Source organism: Leptonychotes weddellii, chromosome 4 (genome assembly GCF_054177405.1).
Source record: "Leptonychotes weddellii isolate Sample4059 chromosome 4, ASM5417740v2, whole genome shotgun sequence".
Classification (NCBI taxonomy): domain Eukaryota; kingdom Metazoa; phylum Chordata; class Mammalia; order Carnivora; family Phocidae; genus Leptonychotes; species Leptonychotes weddellii.
In genome coordinates, this window is record NC_138372.1 from 112,334,555 (window position 1) to 112,349,334 (window position 14,780).

At 34.9% G+C, this 14,780-nt stretch overlaps 1 protein-coding gene across 1 annotated transcript in view; it reads left to right on the top strand.

The window, feature by feature from the left end:
• CSPP1 (centrosome and spindle pole associated protein 1) overlaps positions 1–14,780 on the top strand; it is a 117,397-nt gene that overhangs the window by 47,134 nt on the left and 55,483 nt on the right. Inside the window, exons 9-12 of the mRNA XM_081817125.1 lie at positions 4,611–4,709; positions 5,855–5,922; positions 13,643–13,739; positions 14,090–14,113. Coding sequence (XP_081673251.1) covers positions 4,611–4,709; positions 5,855–5,922; positions 13,643–13,739; positions 14,090–14,113 — 288 coding nt within the window. The remainder of the gene's footprint in view (positions 1–4,610; positions 4,710–5,854; positions 5,923–13,642; positions 13,740–14,089; positions 14,114–14,780) is intronic.

Here is a 14,780-nt window from a genome sequence, read left to right on the forward strand (position 1 = left end):
AATAAAATTCTGAAATAACATTCCATCTGAAATTAGAATCTGTATGTTAGCCACATAGATGAGTACATGCTTACTTAGTGTGGGACGTTCTAAGAAATGTGCATGCTTAATATGTAAAATGTAAAAGAAGAGAAATGGCTCATTAGAACTTGAGTTATTTAATACTGCTTTTTTTCTAATACATAGTAATTTTCATTTATTTCTGGAAGGGCCTCTGTAATACTAGCTTTTTTCTCCATTTTAAAGATGGGCTTGGTATTAGAAAAACACTGTTACTGAATTAAAGCAAATATAATTGTGAAACAACTGAAAACAGTGAGAAAAATGGTGATCCACGGCTAACAGCTCAGTATTTTTCTTTTAACATCTAGGAGAGTACCTCTAATAGCAGAATTCATTCACATTAGAGAAATTCTTAATATGAAAACATGGTGATGTAACCATTTTATGAATTAGATGATTTTTTTTTAAGTAAGGAGGAATTTGGTTCTTCCTTGCTGTGAGCTTTATGAATCTAGGACCAACAGATGGTAAATTTTATTTTTATGATGTGGTATTCTTGATAGCATAAACATTGTAAATTTATTTCTGAAGTAGTTTGATTCTATGGTTTGTTAAGGAAAAAAGATAAGTTATTCATTATCACTTAGGAGTTCGTTTATATTTAAATTAGCTGGAAAAACCTATGCTTTTAGAAAATTTGCTTTTCTTCTGTAAGAGAATAATTTTTTTTGGAAGTTAGACATATGTGTTAATTTTTAGAATAAACTTGGCCTCTAGCCTATAGCTGGTTTCTTTGGGCATTGAGGTTTGAATCTAATTAAAGTTATTGACCCATGTCTTCCAGGAAATAGAGATAGAGAAAAAGCTTTTTCCATTTAACATACCTGTAACTTTTTTTTTTCTTTTGATAGTAGGATGGTGAAACCATTTACAGTTATTTTATTACTTCAGTTAAATCTGATTTGGTATGTCAAAGAAAGCAAATTCTTTTTTGCGGTTGTCTCTTTCTGACAAAACCAGTGGATTGAGGTGTGGTAAGCGAATCTATGGATTTAAAGCCATAGAATATTGGGATAGATTGGGTCTGGGTCTCAGGGATAGTTTTAATCTGGTACTGACTTTATAGCTAAACAGAAAGGACTTCTCAGGGACAAACTGGACCCAAGTTGAACTCCTGGACTTTCATTAGAATCAGGTTGTTAGACATTTAGTGAGTTCATTACTTTTGGCTATTACCATTTGTTGGCCTCCCTTAATGTTGGGACGATTGAAGAGATGAGATAGAAATGATGAAAACATATTGGCTCTCATCAATTCCTGTCTTCCTGGAGAACCTCATTGTCTTAGTAAAGGCTTCTTTCTTTCTTTTTTTTTTTATTTTTTAAAGAGACAGAGCAAACAAGTGTGTGTGGGGTCGGGGGAAGGGCAGAGGGAGAGAAAGAATCTTAAGCAGCACAGAGCCCACTGCAGGACTCGATCTCACAACCTAGAGATCATGACCTGAGCCAAAATCAAGAGTTGGGCGCTTAACTGACTGAGCCACCCAGGCACCCCTCAGTAAAGGTTTCTAAAATAAATTGTAAGACCACCATAACAGTTGTTAAAGTGAACTAACAGGGATAGTTATTAGTGATTAAATGCTAAATTTATTAGAAATATGAAAAAAAGTTCAATAAATGAAGGAAATTCCATTATAATTATGGGGATATTTTAATAAGAAATAAGGTAGTTTACTTGCCATCCTGTAATTTGGCCTCACAGCTTGTTGGGTTCCCCTCTAGTTTTTTTGCTTTTGTTTTTAATGTAATAGTAAACTTAAAAAAATATTTATGGACTCTGTAAATAGTAATTTTTTCATTGATTTAACAAAGTAAGCATAGTCATATCATGAGTCATTCCATAAAATTAAATAGGATGCCTTAAGATTTTATTTTATCCTTTTTAGTGAAATGTTCATCTCTCCTTTTCTTTGGCCTCTTAAACATTTCTCTAGTCTTGATTTTATTGTGACAAGATTTTGATTTTTATCAGTGACAAGAGGGGACTTTTATAGTTTTGTTAATGAATTTTTTTTTCCTTTAGTGAAAGGGTATACCTGAAGCTATATTCCCTATGAGGGGTTCGTTAGGAAATCTTTGTGATTTGACTATAGAATTTAGCAATGAGACCTAGACTTTACACATAATAATTTCTTAAATTTCTTTAATTTAGAATGGACTTTGAAAATGACCTTTTGTGTTTATGGTGCTTACTTTATTACAACAGCTTTATATACTGAAGAACCTATAAAACATTTTTTAATACAGATGCTTTGGATATAGCATACTTTGGGTACAACTGCATAAAGATAAGCTAGAATTGCAAGTCTAAATGTTTGCTTTTAGAGAACTTAACTGAAAATGCAGAAAGTCACAAACTCTTGGATAAATTTTAGAAAGAATTTTTGTATATAATAAGTAGCCTTTAATTCTGGTTTAATCACAAGATATGTTTTTAAAAATATAACTTTAATTTAAATGTAACTTTAAGTTTCTCCGTATTTGAAAACTTTGATTTGTTGAGGCACCACTTTACCACATCAACACATTTACTTTTGTCTGTTGGGTCATAGGTGACCACCCCCAGGTTTGGTGATTCATCAGGAGGACTCACAAGACTTCCTGTATATATAGTTATATTCCTGGGTATGATTCATTACAGTGAAAGGATACAAAGTAAAATCAGCAAAGGAAAAAGGGGCTTGGACAAAGTCTGAAGGCAAGCTGACACAGGTTTCCAAGAGTTCTGTCCTAGGGGAGTCACACAGGACATGCTTAATTCCTCCAGCATTGAATTGTGACAACATGGGTGAAATGTCTACCAGGAAAGGTCATTAGAGAGTCAGTGCGCAGTGTTTTTATTGGGGGCTGGTCACATAGGCACCCTTTTTTGAGGATATATGAAAATTCTGAACTTCTTGAAGGAAAGCAGATGTTCAGCAAAAACTATATTGTTTGTATAAACAGTTTAGGTACAGTGAGCCACTCTTTATCAGTCCTGGGAATGGTAGGGACCCCCCCCCACCCCGCAGAAAAAATCTATGTTCCCAGGTGCCAGCCAAGGGCCAGCCTTCCAAATAGGTATTTCTAAGGATAGGTAATTTTAGGCCTGTGCTGTTAACTCTTTCCTGCTCATGCATATTTAATATAGACAAGTATAACTAGATCTGGTTGCTTGGCATTATTAATTACAAATTTGAATTTGAGTTTATATTTACCAGTTCTTTAAGTGGTAGAAATAGGGAATGAGAGACACTAAACTGATGTGTCAGTTTAAAACAGATTTGAGCACATAGGTTTTAGATACAAAACCAGCTCTGCTTTGATAAATTGAAATAAGTTGACATTCCTTTTTGAAAGGGCTTGTGGAGGGTTCTGTTGTTCTAGATATGGATAAAAAATTGAAGCTATTTTATGTGTCGTGCCAGGTCAGATATGGTGAAGGTTACAATTCTGGATAGTCTTTTCTCCACAGATAATATTGACAGTGGCTTGTGTGATGGACACAAATGAGGAAAGACTTCTGTGCTAGCTCTGTGGAGAATGAGAAGTTTTTCTTCTAAAAATTGCCATTTTTCATAATGTGAAAATGAAATTCACCTACAATATTGAATAATACTTTAACAGCCATATTTCTAATAGTCCTTTTGAGAGAAAATATAATTTTTTAACAGCCACATGAAGAAATATGACTTGTGAAATGCTGATTTTCATGGATGCTGATAAATGTTGGTGTGAAAAGTCATGTTGGTTTCTCTGGTATGAGGAATTATGCTAAAGAAATCAATGTTTGCCAAGGGGAAAAAAAAAAGATTAATTGAAAAAATTTTAAGATTATTTTCTGATAAGGATTTTTAAGGAAAAAAAAAACAACAAACATTCTGATCTTTCTTTTTTGTTGTCCATGACCTTGTGAGTAAAGTGATCATTTTTACCAATGTATTAGACTATTTGTTTATAATGTTTTCTGTTCACCTGTTGCTAATATTTATTCTTTCATGTGATTTACAGTGTTAGCAAATGTTGTGCCTTGCCACATTTGGTTTAATTTACTGGTAAGACAGCTGCTATATTTTTAAGTTAAAAAGGTTTGCATATGCAGTGAAATAATTTCCAGAATCTATGAATTTTGTTTAAAAAAGAGATCTCATTGTGAAATTTGTCAGTAATCTTCATGAGGGCAAGGACCATGTTCATATATCCAGTGCCTAGGAAAAATAGTACTTGGCATGTAGAAGGTACTAATTAATTCTTTGAATTAAATGAATGATAAAGTCTTAGTATATGCAGAGTTTTGAAATTAAAATTTTCTAGAAGTTATATTGAAATAATTTATAACCTTTTGTTTTAAAGACTATTGAATCTAAACTCTCAGTTTCTCTTATTAACCAGCAAATCATACTTGAATTAAATCTCCTTCAAATTAATTTTTGAATGTGTTTGCAGTAAAACTTCATTATAACTCTTTGTTCCCTTTAACATTTCTAATATCAAATGTAAAAACACCAAAGAGATATCAGAAGGTCCACTGTATGTGGAACAAGCTCTATAAGCTAATGTGTTTTTAAGGATGTACGGGAACAGACGAGGGGACGTACCTCCTATGGAGCAAGGTGGTGATGTCACAGAACAGTCAAACATACGCATTTCATCTGCTGGAAAGAAAAGGTATAGTATGTAATATAAATTCTGCCCTTCAGTCCTTACACTGTGAAACAGTACCTACTAAAACTGGCTTACTGAATAAGTAAAAAGGTATAGTATGTTAACAGCTCTCCTTATTTAATAAGAAAAGAATTAAAGGGAAAAAAGGAGGAGGGAGAGAATGGTGTTAAACAAGAATTTATAGTACTTGACAGCATTCTTTTGAACAGCAAGTTTTGATTATAAGTGTGCCAAGGTGTTCCAAATATGTCCCTATAATTGTAAAGTGTATATAAATTTGTTTGAAATAATGAAAGGAGAAATAAGCATGTAGTTTAATGGACTAAAAATCAATAAAATAGAGTTACGGGAGTGATATAACTTAAGTGGAAATAAATTGAAAATGTTCCTGCAATGTGAGTTTTCCTTTGAAAAAAAAAATTTTATTTTCAGCTTATTGAGTAGGTAACTTTTATGCTTACTTTGTAGAATTAGTACTCATAATAATTCTGTCATGATGAAAAGAACAAATTATATGTACTTTATGTTCATGTTCTCTTTCTGTTGATAGTTTTTATCATTTTGGTGGCTTTCTTATATTGTACAGAAGAATAAACGGTTCCGAATCTATAGTGTATATTGAAGATAATAATGTCATATGTCAGGAAAGGTGTCTGTTTTCTCTGAAGTAAAGTAATATATAGAAGTGCTTGAGATAAGATAATTTGCTGTTGGGTCTGATTAGGTTTCCTTTGAGGGAGTTGTCTTTTTTTTTTCCCCCCCCTTATTTCTATATTTTAAGGAAGGAGTTTTTAAGAGATGATCTTTTTCAAATGTGTGAATGGGTATCTCCTTTCTCTTCTTTTTTTAGGATTTATGTGTATTAATATTCTTTTTCCTAACTGGATTAACTGTTCTTATGAAAAAAGGGTTTATTGGGACTCTATAGAGCCATTGATGCAAGCTGAAGAAAAAGGTTATATATTTATAGAGCGTGAATATATCGAGGTCCCACTGTATAAAGAGAAAAAATGCTATGATTTTACTCCGACTTTAGAAATAGTGTCCATAGTACTTTGAAAGGCCCATAACTCATACCTTCAATTTACTCTAAATTTTTGTTACCTGAAAATCATTTGGGTTCTAATTCTTTTTGTTTTTTGTTTTAGTGCTCGAGACAATGAACCATCCAAATCTAACCGAGAGATCTGTAGTCCTTTTGCAGGAATGCTCTTTGGTATGTACAAAACTTTCAGTTGATTAAACTTTTGCAGACTGTTAGAGAAAAGGTCTTTAGTGAGAACTCAGTGTTGTCATTAATACTACTGTAACTAATAATAGAAAACTTATCTAGTGCTTACTTTGTGATAGACTCTATGCTAAACATTTAATGTATTGTATAGCTCCGATTATAATTTTAAAGTGGAATAACTTTAGTGATGAGCTTTCTATAGATGATAAATGCAATATTAATTTCAGTAACTTTGTTGTAGTGTGACTATTTCTTATATTCCGTTTTAATATGCAATAGTTTTTCTTCATTCTTCTTCTTTTTCTTCTTTAGCTAGTATAGAACTGCCTTACATTTTAAGTTTATTTTCCCTGAACTAAACCTTTTTATCCCTTGGTAAACATCCTTCCTGTGTTTTTTCCAGGTAGTTTCTGAGAAGATGTTTTGTTCAAATCATGATCATAATCCAGATTCTCTATTTATTTTATCAGAAATGAAGGTCGCTGGTTAATATAAGAATGTTGATTTGCTACTTGTCATAATTTCAGAAACAGTGTGAAGAGAGAGCCTTACTTATTTCCTATGTATAACTTTAAATAGAAAAGTGGTCTGTTTTCTGTGTAAAAACTATTAGGAAAAAATGACCTGAAATTAGGTTTCAGGTGAAGTATGTGAGGAAATTGGATAAAAGTTTAGATTCATTCAACCTGAAAGCAGTCAGTAATTTTAAATCTTGGCTTAGAGATATTTAATTGCATGATATTTTCAGATCTTTGTTTCCTTGAAATGGCTATTATGAGAAAATAGGACATAGCAACTAGAGTTTTATTTATTTTTTTTTAAGATTTATTTATTGAGAGACAGGGAGAGAACACGATCAGAGCCTGATGTGGGACTCGATCCCAAGATCATGACCTGAGCCAAAATCAAGAGTCAGCTGCTCAACCAAATCACCCAGGCGCCCTTAGAGTTTTATTCTAATGTAATGTCTTTAAGTGAGAATTTACCAGTTTAACCTATCAGTCAGAGTAAGGGCTTCATTCTTATGATGTATCTTGTTAAACATGAAAAATTGGAGAAATGGCTTTCTTTGTTCAGAGTCCCCTGACAAATAATTTTATCAATAAATGGATTACTCTACCCTAACATTTTAAGCTTGAATGGCATAAATTTACCATTACTGCAATCCAGGAATTATGGATGAATATTTGGTGAGATAATAGACTCTGATGCTTGGAACAAGCCATTTAAAGTCATTTAATCCAGTGATTTATCTCATGGGTTTTTTTTTTTTCCCCAGCCAGTATGTGTATGGACCCATAGGGAACTCCAGAGGTAGCATTATCGGATTGTTATAAAATTCTTATTTCAATTGAACTGAAATTTGTCTTCCTATAATTTTGCCCCAAGGACCTAATTTGGAGCCTTTTGCTTTATTTTAAAAATTAAGACAATGACTACTTAGAGCAAAAATAACAATATATTGTGGGGTTTATAAAAGAATCATGGATTATTTAGAAGTACGCTTTTAAATTTTCAAGTATTTGGGGATTTTCCTCCTGTCTTTTTATTACTGACTGCTAGTTTAATTCCCTTATGGTCTGAAAAGAGTTTGTATAATTTCAATTATTTCAAATTTGAATTTAAAAAATATTTTTAATGGCTCAGAATATAGTTTATCTTGGTGAATTTTTAGCTTGTAATTGAAAGAATGTGTATTGTATGGTTGTTGAATGTAGTGGTTTATAAATGTCAAGTAGATCAGTTGGTTGGTAGTGATGTTCATGTCTTGTGCATATTTAATGATTTTCAACTCTTCTACCACTTGCTTTGAAGTAAGTTTTAAATTCTCTGACTACCTTGTTCTTAGTGTGGGGCCTGGAGTGCTGGAGGGATTTTCTTAGTGTGACTGCACCTCTTCAGTTTTCAGCAGGACCTGCTTGACTCTGACAGAGTGATTGCTGTTGCTTGTTCTTTGGTGCAAAGCTGATCCTGTGCATCTGGTTCTCAGAAATGAGTCTCTTTCTGTGTTCATGATGCTTCCCAGAATGGTAGCCAAACTCTTCCTTTACGTTTGTGGAGGGTCTTGTGTGAGAATTTCCTGCCCTTCCCCTAACAGTAACAGGACCTCACCTTATATAAGTGCAGAATGCTGGGTCCAGCAGGTTTTCTGCTCTTCAACCAGTAGATTATGGCCATTGTTTTGTATGAAAGAAGGATCTGGAAGGCATGCAGTATTATTTGGCCTCAGAATGGTCCCTTTGTCTCGTGTTGTCCTATCTCCAATTTCTATCATAAACATCTGATGGAGGTGGAGAAGTGAGTGTAAATTCCTCTTGTGTCTGGGTTTTCCGGAGAATCTACGTTGTTACTCTAGCCCACCGAAAGCCTTTAAGAATTCAGCAACATTGCAGCTATTCCTACCTCCTTTTAAGGCAGCCACCTACTTCTCCATACTCTAGGAAAGGTAAAACAATTTGGATTATCTCATCTCTCTTTGGATTGGTTTTTATAACCTTTGGAATTCACTTTATCTGGTTGCTTATAACCTCAACTCTGATGGACTTTTTAAAAGTTACAGTTTTATAGATGATGAGCTTTTTCTCCATTGTAGGGTTTGAGCAGTATTTTGTTGTAGCTGTCTGCTAAGTAGAAGTAGAACTCCCCGTTTTTTTAATATCAGCTTCTATTTCTTCCTCAATATGTTCCTATTTTTAAAAAATATGTATATTTTTTAATAAATCTTAAAAAAAAAAAGGTAGGGGGCGGACCTGGGTGGCTCAGTCAGTTGAATGGCTAACTCTTGGTTTTGGTTCAGGTCATGATCTCAGAGTGCTGGGATCAAGCCCTGTGTCAGGCTCCACGCTCAGCTGGGGAGTTCTCCTTGTGGATTCTCTCTCTTCCCCTCCCTCAACCCCTCCCCCTCCCCCTGCTTGAGAGTCTCCCTCTCCCTCTCAAATCAATCAATCAATCTATTTTTTAAAAATATACTTCTGTATTTTTAAGTTTTATTAAATCCAGTTGATTTTTTTAACGTGAACTCCGTGCCCAACATGAGGCTTGAACTGACGACCTCAAGGTGTCAATCAGGCTGTTTTTATTTGAATCTTGACTGGGGTAGAATCTACCTCTAAGCCCATTCACATTATTGGCAGAATTCAATAACTAGTGGCTGTATTACTAAGGGCCCTGGTTTCTCTTATTGGATGTTAAGTGGAGACTGCACACAGTTCTTAGAGGCCATCCATTGTTTCTTGCCACGTGGGCTTCCTTACCATGGCTGCTAACTTTATTATGCCAATAGGGAGAATCTTTAAACTCAGGGAGGGCTTTTGCCTGATTATATCAGGCCCACCCAAGATAATCTCCCTTTTGATTAATTCAGACTTGAATTTTGATCTGGAATTGGTACCTTAATCACATCAGCAAATTCCTTTCACCTTTGCCATATTCTGTTGGCTGGAAGCAAGTCATAGGTCCTGCCTTTACCCAAGGGGAGAGGTGTATACTGGGAATCAGCACCAGAAGGCAGGGAACATGGGGTCTGTCTTAGAATTTTGCCTACCACAGTCACATTTTTCTGATACTTAAGAACTAATCTTTTTTTATTTTAAGCTTTGCTAGGGACATCTTAGATCTTAGAGTAGCCTTCTTCATAGGGACAGTCCAGCCCTGTTAGTATCAAATGACCTTTCTGGGGGTGTCTTCCTTGAATACCCTAGGAGACCACTGAGAACTCCTACAGCTGGCTGAAGCTGGAATTTCTCTCTATTTTGAGGATGTCCGAGAATTTTTCAGTTTGTGTTCTCCATAGCTTTTTGTCCAGCCTAATGGAATTTTATCCTGCCCATTTATAGACAGTGCACAGTAAAGTCTGAAGGGTCCCCGCCACAGATTTTTTTTTTTTTTTTTTAAGTAGGCTCTGTGCCCAGAGTGGAGCCAAACGTGGGGCTTGAACTCATGACCCTGAGATCAAGAGTCAGACGCTTAACCGACTGAGCCACCTAGGTGCCCCTGAAGCTCTCTCTCTCTCTTTTTTTTTTTCCTGAAGCTCTTTTTATGCTTCTTTTTGAATCTTTGCCCTAAACTTCCAGATATTTTAACCTTCCTGAATTTTGATCTTTATCTGATTTGCTTAGTTTCCTGGCTTTGTTTGGTTCTCCTTCCCTGTACCCATGGTCTGGAAATTGCATTCAGGCAGAAGTGGCAGTGCTTAAAAGGGCTTACCTCATTAATTTTCCTACTCTCAGTTATTATAGTCCTGTGCTACCTGTTGTCCAGTGTCTGAAAAACACTTATTTCATATTTTGCCTACTTTTATTATTTTCTTTTTATGGTGGGAGGTTAAATTCTGTGTTTATTACTCCGTCATGATCAGAAGCAGAATGGATCAGTCTACTTTGACATAAAACATTATTAAGCTTAATGTAATTCATGTTACTCCTATGAGAGCTTCACTGTTGCTGACATCTATGCTTAATGGGCACACTTAGATGCTCTGTGTTCACTGATGGTAGGCAGACTAATGATTAAGGTAGTAGAGAAATTGCTGGTTCAGTTGCATTTTTGATATCCAGTGATTGTGTGGTGTTCAGATGATGCATATCTAGATTAGGAGGTTATTTTGTGTCATTAAGATATACAATGATAACATTGATGAAAGAAATTGAGGGGGACACAAACAAATGGAAAGATACTCCATGCTCATGAATTAAAGAATTAGTATTTTTCTTAAAAGATTTTATTTATTTATTTTAGACACGGGATGGGTGGGGAGAGAGAGAGAGAGTACGCACAAGTGTGCAGGCACGTAGAGGGGCCGAGGGGGAGGAGAGGAAGAGGAAAAGAATTTCAAGCAGACTCTGCACTGAGTGTGAAGCCCCATGTGGGACTTGATCCCACAACCCTGAGATCATGTCCTGAGCTGAAACCAAGAGTTGGATGCTCAGCTGACTGAACCACCCAGGCACCAGTAGAAGAATTAGTATTATTAAAATGTCCATACTACCCACAGCAATCTACAGATTCAGTGCAATTCCAGCAAAATATTAATAGAAGTTTTTACAGAACCAGAAAAAATAATACTAAAAATTGTAGTGAACTACAAAAGACCCAGAATAGCCAAAGAAATTTTGAGAAAGAAAACACTGGAGGTATCACAATTCCAACTTTCAAGATAGGCCCACAAAGCTGTAGTAATCAAAATAGTGTGGTACTGGCATAAAAATGGACACAGAAATCAATGGAACAGAATAAAGAGCCCAGAAATAAACCCACACTTATATAGTCAATTAATCTATGACAAGGCAAGAACATACAATGGGAAAAGACAGTTTATTTTTTATTTTTATTTTTTTAAGACAATCTCTTTAATAAATGGTGCTAGGAAAACTGGACAGCTACATGTAAAAGAATGGAACTGGACCACTTTCTTACACCATACACAAAAATAAACTCAAAATGGATTAAAGACTTGAGTGTAAGACCTGAAACCATAAAAATCCTAGAAGAGAACACAAGCAGTACTCTCTCCGACATTAAATGTAGCAACATCTTTCTAGAAATGTGTCCTAAGCCAAGGGAAACAAAAGCAAAAATAAACTGTTGGAACTACACCAAAATAAAAACTTTTGCACAGCAAAGGAAACCATCCACAAAATGAAAAGGCAACCTACTGAATAGAAGATATTTGCAAATGATATGTCCAATAAGTGGTTAATATCCACAATATATAAAGTACCTATACAACTCAACCCCCCCCCCAAAAAAAAGATTAAAAATGGGCAGAGGACCTGAATAGATATTTTTTCCGAAGAAGACATACAGATGACCAACAGACACATGAAAAGATGCTCGATATCACTAATCATCAGAGAAATACAAATCAAAACTATAATGAGATCTTAGACTCGTCAGATGTCTAAAATGAAAAAAGAAAAGAAATAACATATCAGTGAGGATATAGAGAAAAAAGAACTCTCAAATACTGTTGGTGGGAATGCAAATTGGTATAGCCACTGTGGAAAACAGTATGGAGATTCCTCAAGAAATTAAAAATAGAAATGACCATATGATCCAATAATTCCACTAGTGGGTATTTACCCCTAGAAAATGAAAACACTAATTTAAAAAGATATATGTACCCCTATGTTTACTGCAGTATTATTTACAGTAGCCAAGATATGGAAGCAACTTAAGTGTCCATCAGTTGACAAATGGATAATGAAGAAGTGGAATATACAGATAATGGAATATTACACAGCCATAAAAAGGATGAGTGTGCCATTTGCAACAACATGGATGGACCTAGATGGTATCAAGCTTAAGTGAAATAAGTCAGAGAAAGATGACTACCATATGAATTCACTAGTATGTGGAATCTAAAAAAACAAATGAATAAACAAAAACGTGGAATCAGACCTATAAATATAAAGAACAATATGATGGTTGCCAGAGGGGAGCAGGGTGGGAGGATGGGCAAAAGGGATGAAGGGCAGTGGGAGATACAGACTTTCAGGTATGGAATGAATAAGTCGTGGGAATAAAAGGCACAGTATAAGGAATGTAGTCAATGAAGCTATAAAAACATTATATGGTTACAGATGATAGCTACCCTCCTGGTGAGCATAGCATAATGTGAAGACTTGTTGAATCAGTGTTGTACACCTGGAACTAATGTAACATTGTCAACTGTAGTCTAAAAAAAAAAATCACAGTAATCACTAAATCACCTGTAAGTTAAAAAAAAAAAAAGGGCAGTAATAATGATCTAATGTGGATCTAAACTGTTTGCACAACTCGGTTTTCGCATGATACCCAGGTGAGAGGTTTATATTTTTTTCTATAGAACTGAGGTAACCACTGAAGTTCTTTGGGCAGGGTGCAAGGATAATTAGTGTTGTGTTTTAAGACAGTTAATCGTACATTAAGTATGCTGGGTGTATTGGAGCAGAGAGGGGGAATAGGGAGACTGATTAGGAGGTTATTGCTGCAATATAGGTGAAATGTAGACAGGTCCTATTCGAGGTTAAAGGTGGTGAGACTAGAAAGAGGATCTGTATATGAAGTGAGTAAGAGATAATGCGCACTTAAAGTTATATGAGGTTTTGAGGCTTGAGTTAACAGAAAACAAGAGCAATTGCTTTTGAAATGTTCATTTTGGACACAGTTGTTAAATTTAAGGGGCTTGTAGGAGTTATTAGTGGTGATATTATCCCAATTATTAGAAAAATGGGGATGGGGATTATTAGAGTATTCTCTTTTTAAAAAAATTTTTTTTAATTTTTAAATTTTTTTAGAGACAGAGCGAGTGTGCATGCAGGAGGTGGGGAGGGGCAGAGGGAATCCCAAGCAGGCTCCACGCTCAGTGTGGAGCCCCATGCAGGGCTGGATCCCACGACCCTGAGGTCATGACCTGAGCTGAAATCAAGAGTCAGACGCTTAACTGACTGAGCCACACAAGCACCCCTAGAGTATTATTTAAGGTTTTTGACTAAGTTTAGAGATTTGGGAAAGCGTAATATGTCTTGTGATTGACAAATAGAAGATATTCATAAATTATGAAATTAATTGAAGAGGTAATATACAATTTTACCTTTTATATTTTCTGCATATGCAGTTAATTACTCTTTGATATAACTAAAAATGGAGGTTTTTAAAAATTCGAGTTTCCAGTTGCAGATGTTGCTTAAGAGTTAAAACCGTTTTTTTCCTTACCACTTTCTAGGAAGTGAAGATCGAGAACTTACTCAGAAAAGGAAAGAGAAATATAGACTAGAACTGTTGGAACAAATGGCTGAACAACAGAAGAACAAGAGACGGTAATGAAAGGTTTGCATTTTAAAAAGGTGTTTTGAACTTAAAATGCATTTGTGTAGGGTGCCTGGGTGGCTCAGTCATTTGGGCATCCGACTCTTGATTTCAGTTCTGGTTGTGATCTTGGGTCATGTGTTAGCCCCGCGGAGGCCTTTTGAGGTTCTCTCTCCTCCCGCCCCCGCCCCCCTGCTCGCATGTGCTCTTTCTCCCTCTCTCTAAAATAAATAAGTAAATAAATAAATAAAATCTTTAAAGAAATGCTTTTGTGTAAAATGACATGGTGATAACAATTACATAGTAAAATAAGGGGATATTTTTCCTAAGATGATTATGTGTTTGTAAGTCACTTTTATTTCAGCCTCTATATTGTATATCAGCTAGGGTAATAAAACAAATACTATATGAGTGTTCATTTATTGTGTCGTGTAGGTGATAGATGAGACTCTGTGTATATTCTCTAACAGGCCTTTTATATACCTTCAATAATTTCTTCAGTTTTTGATTTAGAGTAGCATTTAATGTTATCTACATCACCACTGTATTACCTCATAAGTAGTACCAAATATGAAATAGAAGTATTTTGTCTTACAACAATGTGAAATGATAAGCACACCCATAAATGCAATATAAAAAATCATCATGATAAATCACAGATATTTATATTATGTACAACTCTCAGTGTTTATAATCTTTCTTATAGAAATACTTGTGAAATAGTAATTATAGTTTACAATTAGGAATAGATATCTTGTTTCTAGAGAATTTGAGGCCTACTATTAACTTTTAGTTTTGCCTTTTTTCCTCTATGTTAGAGAAAGCCAGTATCCATTGTCTTATATTAGTCATTTTTAACATCATTTTTATTTTTTTGGTAACATCATTTTCTTAAAAACTCTGTTTAAATAAATCCTAAAATTTGTATGGAATCAGAAAAGACCCCGAATCACCAAGGAAATGTTGAAAAAGAAAAACAAAGCTGGGGGCATCACGTTGCCCGATTTCAAGCTATATTACAAAGCTGTGATCACCAAGACAGCATGGTACTGGCA